At 62.0% G+C, this 24,615-nt stretch overlaps 1 protein-coding gene across 8 annotated transcripts in view; it reads right to left on the bottom strand.

Annotated features, from left to right (window-relative positions):
- Positions 1-24,615, bottom strand: part of NPHP4 (nephrocystin 4) — a 116,214-nt gene that overhangs the window by 46,869 nt on the left and 44,730 nt on the right. For all 8 annotated transcript variants that reach the window (XR_016211317.1, XR_016211318.1, XM_089301561.1 and 5 more), the window contains 2 exons: positions 23,722-23,904; positions 12,301-12,439 (listed from right to left, as the gene is read on the bottom strand). Coding sequence is in view for 6 of the 8 variants with exons in the window: in XM_089301561.1 (XP_089157687.1) it covers positions 12,301-12,439; positions 23,722-23,904 (322 nt within the window). In the remaining 2 variants the exon portion in view is untranslated. The remainder of the gene's footprint in view (positions 1-12,300; positions 12,440-23,721; positions 23,905-24,615) is intronic.

Genomic DNA, 24,615 nt, shown 5'->3' with positions numbered 1-24,615 from the left:
GGCCGCTGGGCACCCTGGGGGTGAGCAAGCCCACGTGCCCTGGGAAGCGCCCCCCGAGCCTGACACGCCCCAGCCTCAAAGGTGGCACGGTGGGATGTCATCTCGGGTAACTGTGTCAGGACTTAGCCTGCAACCTTAGCTTCCAGGGTAAAACAGCATTAAAAAAATAAAAAAGGTGTGGGGCACTGTGGAACGACCCCTGTGGGGGAGCTCAGGCCTGGGGGGGCCCCAAGCCCCCCGCCCCAGACAGGACAGGTGAGAGAGCACAGCTCTCCCGCGCGGCAGCTCCACGGCCCACGCTCCTGTTCCAGCGCTCTGTGTGGCGGTCACTCAGCCCCGCCCCAGGACACCACGTCCCCCACAGCGTCCACCTCACTTCCTCCCAAAGCCACAACGAGGGAGTCGGACCAGAAGCCGACTCCACCACGGAACACCACTGGGCTGAGAACAAGGTGGGCCGGCAAAACCGACCACAGCACCACACACGGGGACGAACACACGTGTAGAAACATCGGCACCAACACAGGTGTGTGCGTCACACCCACCACCTGCGGAAGGAACACGTCCAGAGAAACCCTGGCACCTGCTGGGTGGGGCCCAGAGGTGCTGGGCGGGTGTGGGCCAGCGGGTGCCCACGTGGAAGGCGGCCACGTCAGAGGAGCAAGTCACCAAACAGCCAGCACGGCGGGAAAACAGAGAAAGCCACCCGCGTGCGTGCGGGGGAGCCGCCGCCACTGAGACCCTGGCCGTAACGGGGCTGCCAGTCCACCCTCAGCACATGGGGCGAGCGGGTATTCACAGGCGACGTGGACAACGTGAAGTCGCCGCAGCTCAGTGGTGATGAACAGGGACACCCCACATCCCTGCCAGAGAGGACGCTGGCCGCACAGAACTCAGGCAGCGGCCACCCCGCGTCCCTGCCAGAGGATGCCGGCCACACAGAACTCAGGCAGCGGCTGCCCCGTGTCCCTGCCAGAGAGGACGCCGGCCGCACAGAACTCAGGCAGCGGCCGTCCCCCACTCCTCCCGCTCACAGCCCCCTCACACCCCAGCTGGCTCACTGGGGCACACCAGAGGACCTGGTCCCAGGTCAATACCCTGGACGGTAAGTGAGAGAGCAAACTGGGACACAGGGTCTTCATGGCTGCTCCAGCACGCGGTGTGGCAGCTGTGGGGCGGGCAGGAAGGAGCCACGTCGGTGGTTTCCCACGACACCGAGGGACATGACCGGGAACCAGCCCCCAGCGACTGCTGCAGACACGGGAAGTCCGGGCGTGGGTGTCGCCAACTGTTCAGATCCGATCTCCCCAGCACACCGTCCCTCTCCCGTCCATCTCCACGCACCCAAAGCAGCTGCCAGAAAAGCTCAGGTGCCCACTCCACTGCTCTGGCCATCAGCTCTGAGAAGCGCACACGCCCTGCACCTGCCTTGAACGAGGCCTCCCTGGGCCAGGGCCGGCGCTTGGACCCCCAGCCTGGGCGACCCTGAGGGAGACAGTGCGACAGAAGTCCCCTGCGAGCAAAGGGTTCAGCCGTGGCCCCAGGGCACAGCGCCGACACCCGTCCTCCCCCAGGGAGACCTGCACAGGGCCTCCCACTGTGCGTGGTGGGTAGACACCGGGAAAGGACTCCGTCACTCGGCTAAGAGCACGGCCACACCGCCGAGCCCACCCCTGCCCCCACCGTCCCCAGACACGGGCTCTCCCTAACGACCGCCCTGCGCTCCGCTCCCCCACCACGGCCCCTTACCAGGTGACAGGCAGGGACCTCTCACTTCCCAACAGGTTATGAATTCCACAGCTGGGCCAGGCGCTGTGCACAGCAGGTTCAGCTACTGTGTGGACACACACACCCCACAGAGCCGGGGGTCGAAGCCCCTGCCTGTCCAAGCCACTTCCTGCTAACGTCACACGGGGAGCCAGCAGTGAGGGCTCACGGGCCAGGGCCCCTGCCACCACGGAGCTCAGCCTCCTGGCTGCGGCCTGGCCCAGGCCCGGCGCTGGAGGGCATCTGGGAACTGAATCGACAGAGGGAAGCATTGTCTCTGTCACTCCGCCAGAGAGGTCACCGCCCAGGTGCAGGCGGCAGGGCCTGCGTCCTGACCTGGTGTCACGGAGCTGCCGCTTGTCCCCTCGCTGGGCACACAGAAGCAGGGACAGCAACGAGGGCACAGGCCAGGACTGCGCTTTAACAGCTCACAGGCATCACCCTGCGCTGGGCCACGGGAGCCCCGAGAGCGGGCAGACGCGCACAGGGCCAGGCAGCGTCTTCACCAGACCCCCTCCCAGGCTGCAGACGGCCCCTCCCTCCGCAGGCATGCGCGGAGCCCAGGAGCGGCCTGTCTGGGGTCGGTGCTGGAGCCCACAACCGGCGACGCAAGCTGCCTTCTGACACCCGCCGGAGCTCAGCCGCAGGGGCCCAGGGCAGGAGGAAGCAGCAGGCGCCTGGAGGAAGGGCGGTGACCCGAGAAAGCGCCCAGCCCGGCTGCAGGGTTTTCCAAGGAAAGTCGACAGCCCTGACGGAGGAGCAGTGAGGCAGGAAGAGGCCGTTGCTTGGCAACCACCGGGAAGCAGGGACAGGACCAGGCCAAGGTGGAGGGAGGGAGGGAGGGAGGGAGGGGGACGCCCCGTCCTCATACCGCAGGAGGGAAGGGTGAGGCCACCGGGGGCGGGGATGCGCTCCAGACCCCAGGCCCTCGCTCCCCACTTTGGGGATGAAAGTCGTCTCTGATCACGGGGGGGGGGGGGGGGGGGGGGTGAGCAAAACCTGAGACACCAAGGGCCGCTCCACGGCGTGGGCGTGGGGCTCTCGGCTGAAGGCCTTGGGACCGCAGGCAGACAAGGGGGCGGGAGGGGTCCCAGCCCTGGCTGACCGGGTCCAAGCAGGGGTGGAGGTCCCGTGGCCTGCATGGAGCCCTGCGCGGGGGCCACCCCGGGGTCTGTCTCAGACCCCGGCTCTGAGCTCTCTGACGTCCTGCAGCAAAGGGCAGGCCTGGTAGGCTGCACGCTACAGGGCGGCTGGGAAGCTGCCCCGCGGCCCCACGCACTTCCCCGACTGCTCCCCCGACTGTGGCTGGCCGCGGCCTGTCCGCGTACCGGGGAAGCGCCGTGGCTGCGCGTCTGCGGTGACCCCTTCTGCAGGGCTGGTTTCAAATCGATTAAGCAAACAAACCTAAACTCTGACACCCCCAGACACTGGAAAACAAAATGTGGGTCAAAGAAATCCCAGGTTACAGGAGACGGAGCCTGACCGCCCTCTAGTGGCCGCCGCCCGCGCGTGGCAGGCGAGGAACGGATCTGCCGAGCCCAGGGACTTCAGAGCCAGAGCACCTCGCTGGAAGTGACCGCCCACGTCGTTAGGACGTCCACGTGCGGCGGTTAAGCAGCGGAGGACGAGGTTTCTGTCCTACGTTAAACACCCCCGGATATTTAAAACCTCTCACGCGGAGCCGTAAGAGGCAGCGTCTCCAGCGCTCAGGAGCGATCATGTTATCACGACGCGCGTGCACCATAAACCCAAATGGACTAAACCGAGTGAGCCGCCTGCATCTGGTAACTGAAGTACAGGCGGAGCTGCTACAGCGCATTTCACAACAGCCGATGCCCGCTCCTCCCAGCCACCACAGCTCACTGCTCCCCGCCGAGGACGCGACAGCAGATGGTAAAGGACCCGAAGGGCACCTTTCCAAGTCCAGCCGCTGCCCGGGGTGCCCTGCACCGGGAAGACAAAGCCCCGGGCACGGCCCCCAGCACCATCGGGAGATGAGGCCCTGAGTCCACGGGCCCTGCCTGTGAAACGCTCCCAACAGCCTCTGCGCCGACCACCTGTGGCCGCCCACAACTGACGGGCCAGGGGGCCAGGCAGCTGCTGGCAGCCGGCGAGGCGGGAGGGGTGTTGTGGCCCTCGCTGACCCTGGGGCATGGGGCCCTCCCTTTCTGGCAATACTGGAAGGGGGCAACCGCCCCCAGCCACAGTGAACACAAAGCCAGAGTAAGGGGCTCCACTGCCACCACAGCAGGGCTGACTGCAGGACGGGGCAGGGGGAGACGGCACACAGACCACACACAGTCACCCAGACGGGGCAGGGGGAGACGGCACACAGACCACACACAGTCACCAAGATGGCACACAGACCACATAGTCACCCAAGAGGGCACACAGACCACACAGTCACCCAGACTGGGTGGGGGAGACGGCACACAGACCACACACAGTCACCCAAGAGGGCACACAGACCACACACAGTCATCCAGACAGGGCAGGGGGAGACAGCACACAGACCACACAGTCACCTAGATGGGGGGGGGGGGCACCTTTGTTCTGCCAAGGCCCGCCTGCAACAACGCCATCCCGTACGGGTCGAGTCCTGGCTGCTCCACTTCCGACCCAGCTCCCTGCTCGTGGCCTGGGAAAGCAGCGGAGGATGGCCCAAGTGCTTGGGCCTCTTCCACCATGTGGGGAACCTGGAAGAAGCTCCTGGTTCCTGACTGTGGCCTGGCCTAGCCCCGGCTGTAGCGGCCATTTGGGGAGTGAGCAGGCGGACGGAAGACTTCTCTCTCTCTCTCTCTCTCTGTAACTCTTTCAGATGCATGAACAGACCTCTGTGGACATCAGCCTGCGGCAGATGGACTGAACGTGAACCCCGCCTTGCCAGCCCCAGACCACACGACCTTGCGGGCCGCATGCTCCCCTCTCCTGACCTGAAACAAGTGGGCGTCTGCCAAGAGCCGGGCTGAGAGCGAAGCCCCACCGTGGACGGGGCCCTGGAGCAGCAGAGGGCAGCGGGAGGGCGCACGGCCCAGCAGCTGAGACCCCCCCGCCCCCTCCCCGCCCCACACCCACCTTCAGCTCCCAGCCCCAGCCTCCTGCAGGGTGGGGTTCCCCCCCACCGCACAGCAGACCTGGACCGAGGTCCCCTCTCCCAGCCTCAGCCTCAGCCTGGCCCTCGCCATCACAGGCATTTGGGAAATAAACCTCTCTCTCTCTCTAATAAAATACAGTAACTTTCAAAAAGAAAGGACAGGAAGAATTTGATAAATTTAATAATAATTTAAGAATTCAATACATTCTAAAATACTTCCAAGTTCTAGGAAAACAGGAAATTAAAACTGAAATCAATGGTGTGGGGCAGAGCACTGGGACCACAGCAGGAAACGGGTCCACGCCGTTTGTGGACGACACTACAGACCCTGCGTGTCTTATCAGCAACAAGAAGAATCGGAAACCAGCGAAGCCTCTGCAGCAACTTGAAGACATCAAGAGGATGGAATTACTGACGGTGAAAACATAAAGCAGACATCAGGTGCAACTGAAGTTGGAAACTTGGGCACACAGAACAGGGGCGGGCATTCGGCCCAGTGGTTAACACACCTGTCTGTGCTCCACGCTGTCCCGGCTACGGCTCTGCTGACGCACACCCCGGGGGGCAGCAGGCGCCGGCTCAGGCGGCTGGGTCCCTGCCACCCAGCTGGGAGATGTGGCTGGGATTCTCGGCGCCTGGCTTCTGCCCGGCTCAGCCGCAGACACCGCGGGCATTCAGGGAGTGAGCCAGGTGAGAAGTCTGCCCAGCTGCCTTGGTCTGCCTCTCAAACAAGATTGGAAAAACAAAGAACACGAGAACTAAGTAGATCTGAGAGCCGAGTCTATGCAGAGGCCGGTGACGGGCGCAGTCTGCGAGGACCTGACCAGAGCCGGGGGCATCGCTTCCCTCCACCGTGCGAGGAATGAGAGGCAAACCAGAACTGTAGACACAGCTTTGTCCCCACAGCTCTGCAGGACACGTATCCTCACAGCTAACACCAGGGAGGCAGAAATACACAGACCGACGGCCTGAGGGACGGCGAGAAGGACGGCCGCTTCACTCCCAGGGCACTCGGCAAAAGGAGGGGCGCTCCCTCCTGCTAGGACAGACAAGCCAAGCTGCAGATCAGGGTCTGCTTTGCTGGGGCGCCGCCACCCCACACAGGCCACCGGGACTCGCCGCGAAGAGGCGCGCAGCCCGGCGTCACCGACCTCTGCCCTCAGGGACCCCGCTCGCACAAGCCAGCCACACCCAGACGGGCCACTGGACAGCTCCCCGCAGGCCACGTGCCCACCGTCCCAGTTTCTCCACTGACTCTGCAGGTCCACGGCAAGACGGGGCAGGAGCAGAGGCCCCGCCCCGTCCCTGTCCCCACACTCGGCTCCTTTAATCTCCCACCGCAAGCTGTCAGCCCCACAAGGACAGGCACCCGCGGACAGACAGACGGAGGGGGACGCCTGCCTGACCAGCTCGACCTGACCCAACACGCCCTGCGGTTCCTCCGGACGCCCGCACCCGTGGCAGAAGCATCTCCGGCGGGGCTTCCGGGCCCAGGGAGCACCAGGCCCAGGGAGCACCGAATCCAGGGAGCACCAGGCCCAGGGAGCACCGGGCCCAGGGAGCACCAGGCCCAGGGAGCACCGGGCCCAGGGAGCACCAGGCCCAGGGAGCACCGAATCCAGGGAGCACCGGGCCCAGGGAGCACTGGGCCTGGTCGTCAAGGACATGCAGAGCAGGGCAGCCGTGGGGGTGTGGAACTGTCTCACTGGCCGGCGGCGGGGCAGGGACGGCAGGGCGAGCGTGGCATCACCGAAGCCGAGAGCCCCCGCTGGGCCTGGCTCCGCGTCCGGGCCGAGCAGAGGGACGCGGCCTCACTCCCCAGTCCTCACACCCCAGCCTCTGCCCACTTTGCGCTGTGCTGTCCACTGACGTGCTTGGAGGAGCGGCCACGCTCCTCCTTGCTGGTCGGGTCTCGCGGTGGCGTCTTCTGTGGGTCTCCCAGGCTGAGGCTGCCCACGCTCCTCTCGCAGGACCTCCCACGCTTCCGGGCCTCCTCCCCGGGCTCTCTGCCCTGCCCCTCTTCTCTGAGGAAGCCTCCTAACCTCAAGGTCATTAAAACATCCTCCAACGGCTGTGCAAGGTTCCTCAAGTTCTGCTGGACATCCCAGGCCTTTGATCCATCCCACTTCACAGCAGGGAAGACTGAGGAGAGGCGGGCGGCACTGGGCGGCTGGCGAAGCTCGCGCAGCAAACACGTGCACCTCAACAGCGCGCAGGCTCCTCAGACGCTGCCACACTGCGCGCTTCTCTGCAGATCTTGCGACTCACACCGGGAAGTTCCAGCCATAACGCTGCCTGCAGATCTATCTGCTCACTTAGCTGACACGGCGACGGCAGAACAAACCCCAGCCGTCCACCCGGGCTGCTGGGGAGCCGAGCTGCTGTGTGCGTCTGAAGGCTCCAAGCCTCGTCATGGGCAGCCCGGGCCGAGTCTCCCTGTCCCTGTGGGTTAGCTGTCCCTGGCATCAGGAGCCTGGAAGGCCACTCCCGGGCTGCAGGGGCCTCTCCAGATCTCAGGGAACTGTCAACGCGGCTGCAGGCCCGCAGGGGCCAGCTCTCCCTCCAACGGCATCTCAACCTTCACACCGCGGCGACGGCCAAGAGAACGCGCCGATTCCCCACTCCCTGCGCTTCTCTCAGCAGTGAGTGAGCACTTTCTCTCGCGTTGCAGGCGGCTCCCGTCCCCGCTCAGCTCCCTCTCTGTACCCTTGGCCCCTACTCCCCTCTTGCCGTGTGCGCCCATCCTGCTCCGCTCCCTCTCTGTATCCAGCCCGTGCGTCCCTCTTGCCGTGTGCACCCATCCTGCTCCGCTCCCTCTCTGTATCCAGCCCGTGCATCCCTCTTGCTGTGTGTGCCCATCCTGCTCCGCTCCCTCTCTGTACCCTGGCCCCTGCTACCCTCTTGCCGTGTGCGCCCGTCCTGCTCCGCTCCCTCTCTGTGTCCTGGCCCGTGCGTCCCTCTCGCTGTCTATTTCTCGCGGATCTGGGGGAGCTCCCCCGTCGTCTTCCTCTAACCTAATTCTGAAGTTTCTAAAGCTCTGCTGTTGGATCCACCGGGAACCCGTCTGTGCCACGCGTGGATGAGGACGGAACTTTGTGCCGCGCGTGGATGAGGACGGAACTCTGTGCCGCGCGTGGATGACAGCTCACGGCAGCCCCGCCCTCACTCCGGGGCAGGCGGGGCACTGCTCCTGCACCAAGGAACAAAGGCTGCGGCCAAGCTGGCCCTGCCACGGGGAGGCCCTCCAGCCTTGTGTAAGCCACACGGAGGCTAAAAAAAAAACACCTCAGAGGAGCAGGCAAGTGTGAGTCCAAGCGAGGAGAACGCCGTGGGCCGTGAGACAGCTCCTCACCGCCTGGCAGGTCGCAAGGGCAGGGGTAACCGGAGGAAAGAATGCGCCAGCTCCAGGTGGGTTGGGAACTAAACCTGGGGATCCCAGGAACCCCAAGCAAAACAACACTCAAAGCACAACTCGGCGCCAGCGCCGAGCCATGGATAAGGCTGCCGCCGCCACACCGGCATCCCACCGGGGCGCCCTCTCCTGTCCTGGCTGCGCCACTTCTGGTCCCACTCCCTGCCAATGGCCTGGGAAAGGCAGCGGAGGATGGCCCGAGTGTGGGAGACGGGAGGAGGCTGCTGGCTTCAGCACGGCCCAGCCCTGGCCAACGCAGCCATCTGGGGAGGGAACCGGCAGATACAAGGTCTCTCCCTCTGCAAATCTGACTCTCAACCTTCCGTGGGGTAAACACTACATCACTTCATCGAGGACACCCCCTAGTCGATCTGGACAGGACGGCACCCGTGCGCCCTCTCTGCGTGTACTCTGCTTCCGCCCCCCCGTCCCCCCCCCCCCGGAACGCGCCAGCAGCTCACTTGCGGCAGGTGAAGCTCCTGTCGTCTACCTTACACCCACGTGGCTGTAACACATTTGAAGCAGCGCTTCTTTATACTGCTCATCGTAAAAGATACACTGGTAGCTGGTGTGGGTTCAGTAAAAATTTCTTGATTGAAAAAAATAAATAAATAAATCTTTTAAAAATCTATCTTATAAAAAAAAAAAAAAAAAGAACAATTCTGGGAAAGTGACGCCGTGGGAAGGCTGGTTTCAAACCTCCTCCAGCCTCCTCAGGAAAAGGCCGGCAACCAGGGAGGCGAAGCCCAGGCCCACGGACGACACCCTCGGCGGGTCCAGCCCAGGGGAAGCCCCCGGGGGACCCTGTCAGCTCACAGAGCACCCGGACATGGCGGCTGCTTGTTTGCAGGGCCACAGCCTGTACCGCGATTTAACACTCGAAACAGCCCTTTCAGAGCAGGTGATTAGACCCTCCCTAAGGCTAGCTGTACAAGTCCACTCTCGGGGATTACCTATGCTGCTGCTTCCAGACACGGCCACCCCACCCTTGCAGGAACACGATCGAAACTGCACCACACCGTGTTCCCATTTAGCCGTGAAACCAACGTACGCCACGATCGCCCGCCCTTCCAGAGCCACGTGGCTCAGGGTCGGTGGTGACCGCGCGGGAGTGTGGCAGCCTGTGCCAGAGACGACAGACGCGAGACCCAGGGCAGCCAAAGGGCTGGAAGCAAACTCCCCCCTGCTCGGTGCCGGTGACCCGCACGGCCAGGGCTCAACGCAACCCACAGGGTCCAACAAGACCGACCCTGACAGCAAGTCCAGGCCCGCCAGCCGCCACCGCGAGGCATTCCAGTGGACAGAGCAGCACCACCTGAGTACAGGGGCACTGTGGTGACATCCTGCACCCCCCACCGTGTACAGGGGCGTTGTGGTGACATCCTGCACCCCCCGAGTACAGGGGCTGTGGGGGACATCCTGCACCCCCCCCCGAGTACAGGGCTCTGTGGTGGACATCCTGCACCCCCCGAGTACAGGGGGCTGTGGGGGACATCCTGCACCCCCCGAGTACAGGGGGCTGTGGGGGACATCCTGCACCCCCCGAGTACAGGGTCTGTGGGGGACATCCTGCACCCCCCGAGTACAGGGCGCTGTGGGGGACATCCTGCACCCCCCCCCCGAGTACAGGGGCTGTGGACATCCTGCACCCCCCCGAGTACAGGGGGCTGTGGGGGACATCCTGCACCCCCCGAGTACAGGGGGCTGTGGGGGACAGTCCTGCACCCACCGTGTACAGGGGCGCTGTGGGGGACATCCTGCACCCCCCGAGTACAGGGCGCTGTGGGGGACATCCTGCACCCCCCCCCGCCGAGTACAGGGTGCTATGGGGGACATCCTGCACCCCCCCCCGAGTACAGGGCTCTGTGGGGGACATCCTGCACCCCCCGAGTACAGGGCGCTGTGGGGGACATCCTGCACCCCCCCCCGAGTACAGGGGGCTGTGGGGGACATCCTGCACCCCCCCCCGAGTACAGGGGGCTGTGGGGGACATCCTGCACCCCCCCCCGAGTACAGGGCGCTGTGGGGGACATCCTGCACCCCCCGAGTACAGGGGCTGTGGGGGACATCCTGCACCCCCCCCCGAGTACAGGGGGCTGTGGGGGACATCCTGCACCCCCCCCCGAGTACAGGGCGCTGTGGGTGACATCCTGCACCCCCCGAGTACAGGGGGCTGTGGGTGACATCCTGCACCCCCCGAGTACAGGGCGCTGTGGGGGACATCCTGCACCCCCCGAGTACAGGGCGCTGTGGGTGACATCCTGCACCCCCCGAGTACAGGGGGCTGTGGGGGACATCCTGCACCCCCCGAGTACAGGGCGCTGTGGGGGACATCCTGCACCCCCCGAGTACAGGGCGCTGTGGTGACATCCTGCACCCCCCCCCCGAGTACAGGGGGCTGTGGGGGACATCCTGCACCCCCCCCCCGAGTACAGGGCGCTGTGGGGGACATCCTGCACCCCCCTGTGTACAGGGGGCTGTGGGGGACATCCTGCACCCTCCCCCCGTGTACAGGGGGCTGTGGTGGACATCCTGCACCCCCCCCCCGAGTACAGGGGGCTGTGGTGGACATCCTGCACACCCCCCCGATACAGGGGCTGTGGTGGACATCCTGCACCCCCCGAGTACAGGGGGCTGTGGTACACACCCTCCTGCACCCCCCGAGTACAGGGCGCTGTGGTACACACCCTCCTGCACCCCCGTGTACAGGGGCGCTGTGGTACACACCCTCCAGCACCACCCCGTGTACAGGGCGCTGCACGTTGGGGCACCACTCATCTCAGATTACGAATGCACACGTGGGGAACGAAACCCTGAGACCCACCTGGCAGGCACAGAGCTGGGAGCCTGAAAGGCAGAGGGAGAGGCCGTGGGAGGAGCGACGGCGGACAGAGGTGCTCTGCCCCGGGCGGGGGCCGCCGCTACGTCAGCGCCCCCGTCTGAAACCCGAGCCCTCCAGCACCCGACACTGTGCGAGCTGATTCCGGAGCACCTCGGGTCACAGGTGCTCAACCTGTGCTAACTTTTGGTGGCCGAATCTTTGGGGGCATCGCAGAGAATTCTGCAAGACCGTGAAAACGGAGGTCAGCAGATCAAGTTCTGGACCAACGACACCAGTGCCCTGCTGGTCAAATGCACTCAAGGCCAGTCAGTCTCCATACACTGGGCCCTCGGCTCCCAAAGGACATCGCTCTGAGACAGCAGCTCCGGCACCTTCCCACCGGGTCTCGGGCGCCGCAGCCGGGAAGAGGCAGCAGGTCCTCCTGGACACCCAACTCACCGGCAAGAGGAGGGTGGGGGTCCCCCCAGGAACCAGCAGAGAGGAGGGGGTCACGGACCAGGTTCCAGAACTTACTCTCGGCTGGCGAGATCCCCAGAGCCAAGGCCTGGCACTCACTCAGGTGGACTTCCCAAACGCTCCCTCTTCCACCCCCTCTTCCCTGTTGACGGGATCCCCCATCAGGCCACGGGTCCCCAGCTAAGAGGCCCTGGACACAGGGTGCCGGCGGCAGCAGAAGGCGCGAGACCCACCCGTGCTACAGCTCCGTAACCACACACGTGCAGGCCCATCTGCCACTCCTGCTGGCAGCCAGCGAGACACACATTCCCGACCCCAGCGCTCCAAGGGGAGTGGGAGGTGCCTACGGCAACACACAGAGCACCCTGCAGCCCCACTCTCGGCCAGTCTCTCAGCTCTCGGGCCCCAGGCGTGCAGGACATCCACGGGAGGTCGTACCCCCCAGGTGCCGCCCACAGAGCCACCCGCGGGTGCTGGGTCAGGGAACCGTGGCTGGGTCAGGCACTGGGCCGACTCACGGCTGCAGCACAAGGGCTGACCTGCTGGGCCACGCCACGCCACGCCACCAGCCAATGGTACACCTGTTAATCCCAACTGATTCCAAAAAAAGCAGTCTGTGGCAGCTACTCATAATCGTGACGGTTACTATGCTGGACTAAGTATCTCTCCTCGAGAACAGATGGCAGCCACGCTGCAGGCTTGCAAAGTCGGCTCCCTGCGGATACTCACTTGAAGGGGCCGTGGGCGGCCTCCTGGCGGACGGGCGCTCTGCCTTGGGGCCGCTGGCGCACTGCGTGGGCGCGTCCAGGAGTTCTTCAGAGCTCAGTGAGAACTGGAACTGGATGGTTCCCGACTCCACCTGCTTCACCTGCAATCAGAGGGCACAGTGGGGGCCAGTCCTCCAGCACTCTCCGGTCACTCACGGCCGCCCCGACACAACGTGTGTGCGCTCGGAGCAGCAGCGAAGTTTTCTGAACAGAAAACAACGGGCTGTGGCACTGAAGTCCCAGAAAATCCTATCATCGCCGCATAATCCCGGACCCAAGTAGAGATCACAGCCAGTGTATCTCGTCTTGTGCTCCTTAATCAAGCACAGAACGGCTCTGTCTCCGTGCGTGGTTCTACACAGATTCACACGACCAGCACACAGTCAGGATGCGCACCAGCTCCGTCACCTTCAAACACCCCCGGCTTCACCTAACCCAACGACCCTGATGGTGGTCTGCAACGGTGGCTTGGTCTTTGTTTTTAATTTAATTTATTTATTTGAAAGGCAAAGTTACACAGAGGCAGAGAGAGAGAGAGAGAGAGGCCTTCCATCTGCTGCTTCACTCCCCAGTTGGCCGCAATGGCCGGAGCCGGGCTGACCTGATCTGAAGCCAGGAGCCAGGAGCTTCCTCCAAGTCTCCCACGCAGGTGCGAGGGCCCAAGCACTTGGGCCTTCTTCTACTGCTTTCCCAGGACAGCAGAGAGCTGGATCGGAAGTGGAGCAGCTGGGTCTCAAACCAGCACCCATCTGAGATGCCAGCACTGCAGGTGGTGGCTTTAGGCGCCAGGCCACAGCGCCAGCCCCAGTGGCTTGGTCTTTGTGAGAATGTCACACGTGGGATCATATCGGACACAACCTGGACGCTGGCTCCCTTCCCTCAACACAACGCGGACGAGATTCATGCAGGCCGCTGCACGCCGAGCCTCGGTCACCCTGCTCACTGCTGAACGGTGTTCTGCCGTGTGGCTGTGCCGTTTCTCATCCCTTCACCCGTCCCAGAGCGTCTGGCTGCGTCCATCTGGGTCTTCAGATTTCTGGGCGAGTTCCCGTTTCTCTAAGAGTAGGCCAGTGGGGCCACATGCCATGTGCATGTCCATTAAAAACTTCTAGGCTCTGATTTATTTCCAAACTCCCCGCTCTGCCCCGTAAGTCTATGTGCAATCCCTTTACCAATAATATTCTACACTGATTAGCGCCGCTCTCCATGAAGTCCTGAATGGTGGAGGGTGACTCCTCCAACTTTGCTGTTTTTGTTCAAAACTGTTTTCGACTCTAATTCCCTTGCCCGTCCACGTAAACTTTAGAATCAGCTTGTCTGCGTCTGTTAAAACACCCTGCCGAGATGTCTACTGGATTCACGTTCAATCCATAGATCAACGTTGGGGAGAAGGACGTCTTTACCCTGCTGAGCCTTCCAATACACGCAGATGCGATGCCTCATCAGGATTCAGGTCTGTTTCCACACTAAGGTTACCAGCTTTCACAGAGCTGTTGCATTGAGGGGGCTTTTTTTTTTTTTTGCACTTTTCTGAGCGCTCACTGCTCGTATGCAGAAACGCAATTCGCCACACGCACCCCGTGTCATCCAGCAACCTCACTGAGTCACCTCCTCACTCCGGAAGTTACTCTGTGGTTCCTGGGGATCGTCTACACAGACAATCATGCTGTCCACACTAAGGGCGGTTTGCTTCCTCCGTGCCGTGTGTGTCTCCCTTGCTGGACCCCACGGCACTGGCCGGAACTTCCAGCGCCGTGTTGACCAGGATCAGGTGCTGAGAGTGGGCATTCTCCCTTGTTCCTGGTCTTGGGGCAGACGCATCCCGGGATTCTATAATCCTGGGAAGGCTCAAGAAGCTTCCTCATCTCGCTAGCTTGTTCAGAGGTTTTACCAGAAACAGATGCTGAATTTGTGAGCTGCCTTTTCTGTATCAACTGCTATGATCATATGGCTTTACTTCTTTAGGCTGTAACTGAACTGAATCATATAAATTGGTTTTTGAATAGAAAACAGACTTGCGCTCCTGGAACAGGCCCCCATGTGGTTATAATGTATTATTATCTTTGCATAGTGTTGGATTCCACTTGGGCATTTTTCATCTACGTTCGTGAGGGACAAAGCCCCGCAGTTTTGTTTTCCTGCTACTGTCTTTTTCTGGTTTTCCTATCAGAGTAATGCTGGCCTCGTTACATGAGTTGGGAATTATTTCCGTATCTTCTATTTTCTGGAAAAGATTCTGAAAATATTCCGCAGTTTGTAAACTGAATAGGCCCAGATATCTTGTTTTCAAAAGTTTTTCAACTCGTGAATTTGGGGCAGGTGTTGTGACCCAACAAGTGAAGCTACCACCTGTGGCGCCAGCGTCCCACGGCAGAGGGCCAGCGACGCCAGCGTCCCACGGCAGAGGGTCAGCAACGCCAGTGTCCCATAGCAGAGGGCCAGCGACGCCAGCATCCCACAGCAGAGGGCCAGTGACGCCAGCATCCCATGGCAGAGGGCCAGCATCCCACAGCAGAGGGCCAGTGACGCCAGCGTCCCCCAGAGACGCCAGCATCCCACGGCAAAGGGCCAACGAAAGTCCCAACTCCACTGCTTCCGACCCAGCTGCCTGGGGAAGCAGAAGATGACCCAGGCACTCGGGTCCCTGCCACCGGCGTGGGAGACCCAGATGGGGTTCCAGGCTCCTGGCTCCGGCGCAGCTCAATCCTGGCCATTGTAGACATTTGGGGAAAGAACCAGTAGGCTGAAGATCTCTTCCTCTGCCTCTCCCTCCCTCTCTGTCACTCTCCCAAACAAATACATAAATAAATCTCAAAGGAGAACGCTGAATTCGATCTCTCCAATGTCACAGGACCACGCAGGTTGCTTCCTTCACCCTGGGCGACTTCCAGCAGCCAGTGGTCCCTTGGGAGCTCATCCGTTCCATCTGACCCCACGGCACTCCCTGGTGTCCTCGGAACCCCTGCGCTGTCCGCAGCAGTGGCTCTCCCGTTGCCCACGTGAACAGTGGGTCTTCCTTCCTCCTTCTCAGCCTTGCCGGAGTTGACTGACTTCACTGATCTTTCCGAAGACTCAGTTCTCTGTTTCGCTGGCTTCTCTGTTTCCTAAAAAAATGCTTCTGTTTTTGATGCAGAAGATTAGATAACTGATTCAAGATCTTTTTTTTTCTAAGTTTAATGTTATGCTATAAATATAATATTTATATTTATAAATGCATTTATTTGAGACAGAGACAAATGGATGCAGAGAGACAAACAGAAAGGCTCCCATCTGCTGGTTCCCTCTGCAAATCCCCTAACTGGCCTGGGCTGGCCGAGGCCGAGCCAGGAGCCAGGAGCCCAGTCCAGGCCTCCCTCGGGGTGGGAGGGGTCCACTGAGTCACCACCCTCTGCCCCCACCAGGGCCTGCGTCAGTGGGAAGCTGGAGTCAGGCGCAGGGCATAGACCTGAACCCAAGTACTCTGACATGGGACGTGGGTTTCCCAACGGACAGCCTCTCCCACTAGGCCGCACGGCTGCCCCAACGTCATAAACTTCCGTCAGAGCGGACGTTCACGTATCGCACTCTACTTTGCTCATTTCACAACGTCTCGTTTTCTCCTGAGGCTTCCTCTTTGACTTGTGGATTATTTAGAAACGTTCTAATTTCTGAGTGTTTGGAAACACTTATGTCATCCTCGTTGTTGATTTCTGGTTTAATTCCGTTAGGATCAGAGAACACACCTGGTGTAATTTCTGTTCTTCTGAAGAGGCTGAACTCTCCTGTGACCCAGGCTGACGTCCACCTGGGGGGGGAGGGTGCTGCAGGTGCACTGAGCACTGTCCACGGCTGTTCTACCTGGGGGGGGGGGGGGGGGCTGCAGGTGCACTGAGCGCTGTCCACGGCTGTCCTACCTGGGGCACTGCAGGTACACTGAGCACTGTCCACGGCTCTTCTACCTGGGGCACTGCAGGTACACTGAGCACTGTCCACGGCTCTTCTACCTGGGGCACTGCAGGTACACTGAGCACTGTCCATGGCTCTTCTACCTGGGGCACTGCAGGTACACTGAGCGCTGTCCACGGCTGTTCTACCTGGGGGGCTGCAGGTACACTGAGCGCTGTCCACGGCTGTCCTACCTGGGGCACTGCAGGTACACTGAGCACTGTCCACGGCTCTTCTACCTGGGGCACTGCAGGTACACTGAGCGCTGTCCACGGCTGTTCTACCTGGGGGGCTGCAGGTACACTGAGCGCTGTCCACGGCTGTCCTACCTGGGGCACTGCAGGTACACTGAGCACTGTCCACGGCTCTTCTACCTGGGGGGCTGCAGGTGCACTGAGCGCTGTCCACGGCTGTCCTACCTGGGGGGCTGCAGGTGCACTGAGCACTGTCCACGGCTGTTCTACATGGGGTGGGGGCACTGCAGGTGCACTGAGCACTGTCCACAGTTGCAGGCACAGAGTTCTCTCTACACACATCACACAGATCCAGTCGGCTGATGACGCTGTCCACTCTTCTATGGCCTGGTGACTTCCCACCTGCCTGGTCCACCGTGCACACGGTGAGGAGAGCCGGGGTCTCCGGCCGCACAGTGGACCCACTTCCCTTCCGGCTCCTCCAGGTTTTGCTCCCTGGGCTGGAGCCCTGCGGTCGACGCAGCTGCGTCTGGGGCGTCGTCTGTCGTCTTCCAGCACTGAGCCCTCCAACCACGCCCCGTCTCTCTGAGCCCCCGCAGGCCGCCTCGGCTCTGAAGTCCACCTTGTCTGTCGCTAACACGGGCGCTCCGGGTGTCCCCACGTCGGTGTCCCCACGGCCTGCCGTCCTCTGAGCCTGTGTCACTGCTGGACGCGCACTCCTTAGACAGCCTGGAGCTCTCCGTCCCTGATCAGTCCTGCCAACCACTCCCTCTGGGCGCCACGGCCGGTGTGTCTGGAGTCAGGACGGCCACGTCAGTACTGCTTCTTCCGCTGGCTTTTTCTGTACCTGCTTCCCAAACCTCCTTCTGAATTATTATTTTGCCTGCTTTTGAGTTATTCCGTTTTATCCGTCTAGTGGGTTTTTGGCTCTCTCTTTGCGACTTATTTTTAGTGACTGCTATTATGGCTCAAGGTACCTGTGCATCTACCCAGAATGCGTATTAACTCTTCCTGTGGAACACGAAGACCCTCACCCGCAGCCCTCCTACCCCTCCTTCCTCGCTGCCACCTCCCCTGCGCTCACAGAGACCCTCACCCGCAGCCCTCCTTCCTCGCTGTCACCTCCCCTGCACTCATAGAGACCCTCACCCGCAGCCCTCCTCACCCCTCCTTCCTCGCTGTCTCCCCTGCACTCACAGAGACCCTCACCCGCAGCCCTCCTCACCCCTCCCTCGCTGCCACCTCCCCTGCACTCACAGAGACCCTCACCCCCAGCCCTTCTCACCCCTCCTTCCTCGCTGCCACCTCCCCTGCACTCATAGAGACCCTCACCCGCAGCCCTCCTCACCCCTCCTTCCTCGCTGCCACCCCCCGCACTCACAGAGACCCTCACCCGCAGTCCTTATCACCCCTCCTTCCTCGCTGCCGTCTCCCCTGCACTCACAAGGACCCTCACCCGCAGCCCTCCTCACCCCCTTCCTCGCTGCCACCTCCCCTGCACTCACAAGGACCCTCACCCCCAGCCCTCCTTCCTCGTTGCTGCCCCCCCTGCACTCACAGAGACCCTAACCCCAGCCCTCCTCACCCCTCCTTCCTCGCTGCCGCCTCACCTGCACTCACAGAGACCCTCACCCCAGCCCTCCTCACCCCTCCTTCCTCGCTGCCACCCCCCCGCACTCACAGAGACCCTCACCCGCAGTCCTTATCACCCCTCCTTCCTCGCTGCCACCCCCCCTGCACTCACAGAGACCCTCACCCGCAGTCCTTCTCACCCCTCCTTCCTCGCTGCCACCTCCCCTGCACTCAGAGACCCTCACCCTCAGCCCTCCTCACCCCTCCTTCCTCGCTGCTACCTCCCCTGCACTCAGAGACCCTCACCCCCAGCCCTCCTCACCCCTCCTTCCTCGCTGCCATCTCCCCTGCACTCAGAGACCCTCACCCCCAGCCCTCCTCACCCCTCCTTCCTCGCTGCCACCCCCCCGCACTCACAGAGACCCTCACCACAGCCCCTCCTCACCCCTCCTTCCTCGCTGCCACCTCCCCTGCACTCAGAGACCCTCACCCCAGCCCTCCTCACCCCTCCTTCCTTGCTGCCACCTTCCCTGCACTCACAGAGACTCTCACCCGCAGCCCTCCTTCCTCGCTGCCACCTCCCCTGCACTCAGAGACCCTCACCACAGCCCTCCTCACCCCTCCTTCCTCGCTGCCGTCTCCCCCGCACTCAGAGACCCTCACCCCCAGCCCTCCTCACCCCTCCTTCCTCGCTGCCGCCTCCCCTGCACTCACAGAGACCCTCACCCCCAGCCCTCCTCACCCCTCCTTCCTTGCTGCCACCTCCCCTGCACTCACAGACTCTCACCCGCAGCCCTCCTTCCTCGCTGCCACCTCCCCTGCATTCACAGAGACCCTCACCCGCAGCCCTCCTCACCTCTCCTTCCTAGCTGCCGCCCCCCCTGCACTCACAGAGACCCTCACCACAGCCCTCCTCACCCCTTCTTCCTCGCTGTCACCTCCCCTGCACTCACAGAGACCCTCACCCGCAGCCCTCCTCACCTCTCCTTCCTCGCTGCCGCCCCCCTGCACTCACCAAGGCTGGAACTCTCTCGTCATTGGGGTCGCCCTGCCGCCTCGGCCACCCCACGTGAAGAACTCAGAGGGGACGCTCCGCCGTGTCCCCTCTGTGGTCTCCCACCGCTGGAGCTCCAGACCCCTGCCGGGCACCATGTCCCCTCTGTCTGGGGAATTCCTTCACTTACTCTCAGAAAACGTCGCGGGGCCAGCACTGTGGTCGTGGTGCAGCCACCGCCTGCCGCCTGGGCATCTCGTGTGTGAGCCAGCCCCGCCCTGGCTGCCCCACTTCCCCTCCAGCTCCCTGCTGACGGCCTGGGAAGGCAGTGGGACGGCCCCCGTGCTGGGGACCCTGCAGCCATGTGGGCCGCCTGGAGGAAGCTCCTGGCTTCCAACAGGCCCAGCCCCGGCTGTTGTGGCCATTTGGGGAATGAACCAGCAGATGGAAGACCTCAATCTCTCTCTCTCCCTCCTTCTCTCTGTAACTCTGCCTTTTAAATAAATATTTAAACAAAAAAAAAAAAAAAGAAGAAGAAGAAAGGGAAATGCCTGCCATCAGTGAATTCTCTTGGCTCCAGCTCGCAGGAGACTGCCGCTACGTCAGCTTCGTCTCTGTGTGGCTTCTGCTGGACACAGAATTCCGGCTTCCGTTAGCACTTTCCACAAATGCTGCTCCACCCTCCTGCGGCCTCCACGGTCTCTGAGCGAGGAATCCACAGCCCCTCAGCCTCCGTTTTGCCGGAGCGGGCGCTGTGGTTCCTGGTTCCTGGCTTCAGCCCCGCCTGTGGCAGCCTCTGGGGGGTGACCTTGCTCCTCCCCCGACACCGCGTCTCCTCTCTGTGCCACTGCCTTCCACACGCGTACATCTTTTTAGGATCTTACTATTTCTCTCCGGCAATGCATCATTTTCTACGGCTGTTTCAAGGTACTGAGTTTCCGGCAGTTTGCTGCCGGCGTCACTGGGCGTGGACTCTGCCCTTATTTCTGTGTCCACTGACTGGAGGTGAAGGTCTGCCTTTCGACCAATCAGGAAAACTTTCAGCCACTATTTGTCGTCTTCTCCCTCATGCGTTCCTTGTCCTCCACGGGGACCCGGCTGGCGCGGGCGCTGGTGCTGCCCGAGCTCAGCCTGAGCCCCTGTGCGCTGACCCGCGACCCCGCTGCTCTCCGCCGTCAGCTGCGTGAACTCTGCTTGGTCCTCAGCTTCGCTGGCTCGTGTCTCACCTCCACTCTGCTATGGAGACCGTCTGGCGAATGCCCTAACTTGGTCATCTGGTTTTTCAGGTTAAAATGCGCGTCTCGGGGGGCGGCACTGGCACAGGGGTAGCACTCTGCCTGAGATGCCAGCACCACAGCCGGGTGCCGGAGTTCAGGCCCCAGCTCGGGTCCCGACCGCAGCTCCCTGCTCACGAGCACTCGGGAGGAAAGCAGCGGGCAGTCGGTCCCTGCCACCCACACGGGAGATCGGAGGGGCCCCTGGCTCCCAGCTTTGGCCTGGCCCACAATGGGGAATGGGCCACAGGTGGGGGGCTCTCCTCCCTGGCGTGCTAGCTCTCATCCTTTCTGGCTCATACTTACACACAAATCAATAAAATATTTAAATTAAAAACTTTCAGATTTCCACGTGATTCTTAGGTACATCTCCTGTCTCCACCAAGACTTTCTCTCCCCCTTGCCCTGCTCGCCAGAGCCCCTGAGGACGGCAGCTTCAGGCCCCAAGTGGGAACCGCAGCACCTGCGCAGTCAGCGCCGGCCCTGCTAAGGGCCCAAGCCCCTTGCCTGCTGATTTCAGACATAGCACAGCGTTCGAATGTCACATGAGGGGCCTGAGTCCCACTTAGACCCACACAGAGCACCTGCTGCGTGCAGCCGGCCCCCGCCGGCCCCCGCCGGCCCCCGTCGGCCCCCGCCAGCCCCCGCCGGCCCCGCCAGCCCCCGCCGGCCCCCGTCGGCCCCCGTCGGCCCCGCCAGCCCCCGCCGGCCCCCTCCGGCCCCCCCCCCAGCTCCCCTCCAGCCCCGCTGGCCCGACAGGCTGTGTCTCCAGGGCCTGGGCAGGGCTCTTCAGGGCTCTCCTGGGCGCCACCCAGTGGGCACCTCCGGGACTACCCCAACACGGGCATTCAGATCTACACCCTGTGGCCTGGGGGTGAGCCCAGGGCTTGTAAACAACTTTCCAGCGCTGAGTCCCAGGCTCCTCCCTCCGGGCCCCACCCCGGTCCTGCCGGGTTCTCTGTGCCGCCCACCGCAGGCCGCAGGCCTCAGCCTTCACCGCGGGGAGTGGGCACAGGACACCCACAGTGCATCAGCCGGCAAAGAGCAGCAGGAACTAGAAAACAAGGCAAATTCCAGACACCACAGCTGAGACTTGAAAGCCGCTGCCTCTGGAGACAGAAATCCTTTTTAAAAAGAACAATTATATCGCTTCTCGGCCTTTTGGCTAAGATCAAGTGTGAAGAACAATTATTCACTCAAGGGGGAAAAGAAGGAAGTGCTTAAGAAAGAAAGCATAATCAAAATATGTGACTTCGTTTCACAGAAAGCAACAGGGAAATAACTACAACACAAACACTAAGATCTACCTGGGTCAGGGCACTGCGCTGCGGCGTAGCGGGTAAAGGTGCCACCTACAGCACTGGCATCTCACATGGGCACCGGTTCAAGTCCCGGCTGCTCCACTTCCAATCCAGCTCTCTGCTATGGCCTGGGAAAGCAGTGGAAGATGGTCCAAGTCCTTGGGCCCCTGCACCCGCGTGGGAGACCTGGAAGAAGCTCCTGGCTCCTGGCTTCGGATCAGCCCAGCTCCGGCCATTGCTGATCCATCTGGGGAGTGAACCAGCGAATGGAGGATCTCTGACTCTCTGCCTCTGCTTCTCTGTAACGCTGCCTTTCAAATAAATAAATCAATCTTAAATAAATAAATAAATAAATAAAGTCGCCCTGGTCAAAAATGAAGGGGTAGTTACATTTTTCTTTGATTTGCGTCTGCCAGTCTTCCCGCTCAACTTTAAGTTCCAGGGACCAGGGGAATTCCTAGCATAAAGGAGGAACTCGGTAAGAACCGCTGGGTGAATGAACGGGATACAGACCTAACTGGTTTGGGGCAGACGAGGGCACGCCTAGGTTCCCAACAGGCCTGACGTGCTGGGCGCTAGAACCATTGCAGAAAACACACCCGACAAGCAGAGGAGCAGTGCCTGTTTGGTGCAGGACAGCAGGTCAAGTTCATGGCCGGTTTAGTTAATTATGTGTACTTAGCGCATGGCCCTCCACCAGGGGCGATTCTGCTCCTTTGAGAGACGGCCGACAACGTCTGCAGACAGCTGGGGCTACGGGAGTGAGGGGGAGGGGGTGTCTGCGTGTGGTGCTGGCACCACTAGCTGGAAAGTCAATGAAGATTTATTTATAGCAATACAGACCCCAGGGGAGGGAGGAGGAGAAAGAACGGTAACGGCTCCGGAGAGGGACGGCAGTTTTGTGACAAGGGCTCCAACCAGACCTTGTGGGAATGCAGCAAGACACGGTCCGGTAATGAGAGGCGTTTCTCGTGACAGGAAAAGCTGCACAATCAGCCGCTCCCTCACTCGGGTCCCCAAAGCATCATCCAAACCGTAAGTAACAACCATTCGTCGCTGGAGTCAGCACAGAAGCCACACGCGGAAACAGCAGGTGCGGTCGGCACAGTCCCCAAAAGGCTCCCGCGCGCACCGTGAAACAGGCAGCCGGAAACCCCGCGGCCAGGCCACAGTGGACGGCCCTGCAAGGCCGGGGTGAGCGCCCGCCCTCTCTCTCTCTCACACACACACACACACACACCCCTGCTCCACGTTCTGTGCCTTCCACACACACACACACACACACCCCTGCTCCACGTTCTGTGCCTTCCATACTCACACACACACACACATACACCCCTGCTCCACATTCTGTGCTTTCCATACTCACACACACACACACACACACACACACCCCTGCTCCACATTCTGTGCCTTCCACACACACACACACACCCCTGCTCCACATTCTGTGCTTTCCATACTCACACACACACACACACACACACACCCCTGCTCCACATTCTGTGCCTTCCATACTCACACACACACACACACACACACACCCCTGCTCCACATTCTGTGCCTTCCATACTCACACACACACACACCTGCTCCACATTCTGTGTCTTCCATACTCACACACACACACACACACATACACCCCTGCTCCACGTTCCGTGCCTTCCATACTGGGGCTCAGAGACTGTCTCGTCTTACAATCACCTGGTAACCCCGAGGCCATCTGCTCCCCGGCTCGGTACTCAGCAGAGAGCAAGGCGGAAAGAGTGATGAGGCACAGGGGCCACCGAGCTGGCAGCCAGACTGCCAGGCGCACGCCTTCCTAAGAAACCAGCGGCAGACCCACCGAGGCCCAGCCTGCACAGTCGCCGAGCGGGCAACAGGACCCTCGCGGTCTAGCCCATCACCTCCAGAGACCCCCGGGTGGGCAGGGCTGCCACAGACCTCACTGACGTCACACTGACCGTGAGCAGGCACTCGTGTGTGCCCCGGCCAGGGCGTCCCCACGACAAGAAACAGCCCTCTTCACCAGACGTCTGCACGCGTGCCTGCCGCCTGAAAACGCACGAACCCGCGGGGAGCGCGCCGGGGAGACCCACACGGGCAACGCGCGCGGCCACTTACCTCTTCAGAGCTCATGCTGGCCGAGGGGACCTTATAGACCAGACAGTGGGAGGGGTTGGGTCGGATGCCGCCGTGCAGAGGCAGGGTCACCCGCCCGGCCCCGGCCTCCTGCGGGGGGCTCCAGACAGCCCAGCGGACCATGTGCATGCAGGCCAGGCTGGACAAGGAGGTCACTGAAGCCGCCTGGAAGTCAAACAAAGCACGGTGGCGTCTGTTACCACAATGCCAGGGGGAGGGGGAGGGGGAGGGGAGGGGAGGGGAGGGGGAGGGGGAGGGGGAGGGAGGGAGGGAGGGGGGAGGGAGGGAGGGGGGAGGGAGGGGAGGGAGGGGAGGGGAGGGGGAAGGGAGGGGGAGGGGAGGGTGGGGGGCAGCCGGGCGGGATGGGCGGGGCGGGGTTGCCACCCAGACCGGGGTTGGGGTGACAGCACTGTCATACCTAACACTGGACACAGCCCAGGGGCTGAAGGAGAGAGAGGAAGGAGGCAGGAGGAGTCCACAGCACCCCTGGGGCCCATGCGCTCCCTCTGGGACCCCCCCACCTCACCAGGACCTCCCTCCCACCACACATGGCCCCTCTTCTGGCCCAAGGCAGCGACGGCTTCCCCCTTCTGTTCCTGACCCCCCTGACCCACAAGGATCTCTCTGCGGGTCCGTGCAGCCCCCATGCTGTGCCACCGTCCCCTCAAGCCCACCAGGAAAGCATCGAGGACAGCACCCGGGGTACACTGGGTCCAGCACCCGGGGTACACTGGGTCCAGCACCCGGGGTACACTGGGTCCAGCACCCTGGGTACACTGGGTCCAGCACCCTGGGTACACAGGGTCCAGCACCCGGGGTACACTGGGTCCAGGGCTCGCATGTTCTTCAGCCTAACATGCGCCTTCACGTGGCACT

The sequence above is a fragment of the Oryctolagus cuniculus genome, chromosome 7, assembly GCF_051225735.1.
Source record: "Oryctolagus cuniculus isolate XC-2025 breed Fujian yellow rabbit chromosome 7, ASM5122573v1, whole genome shotgun sequence".
NCBI lineage: Eukaryota > Metazoa > Chordata > Mammalia > Lagomorpha > Leporidae > Oryctolagus > Oryctolagus cuniculus.
Note: the sequence above shows the minus strand (reverse complement) of the source record. Positions and strands in the feature narration are given on the sequence as shown.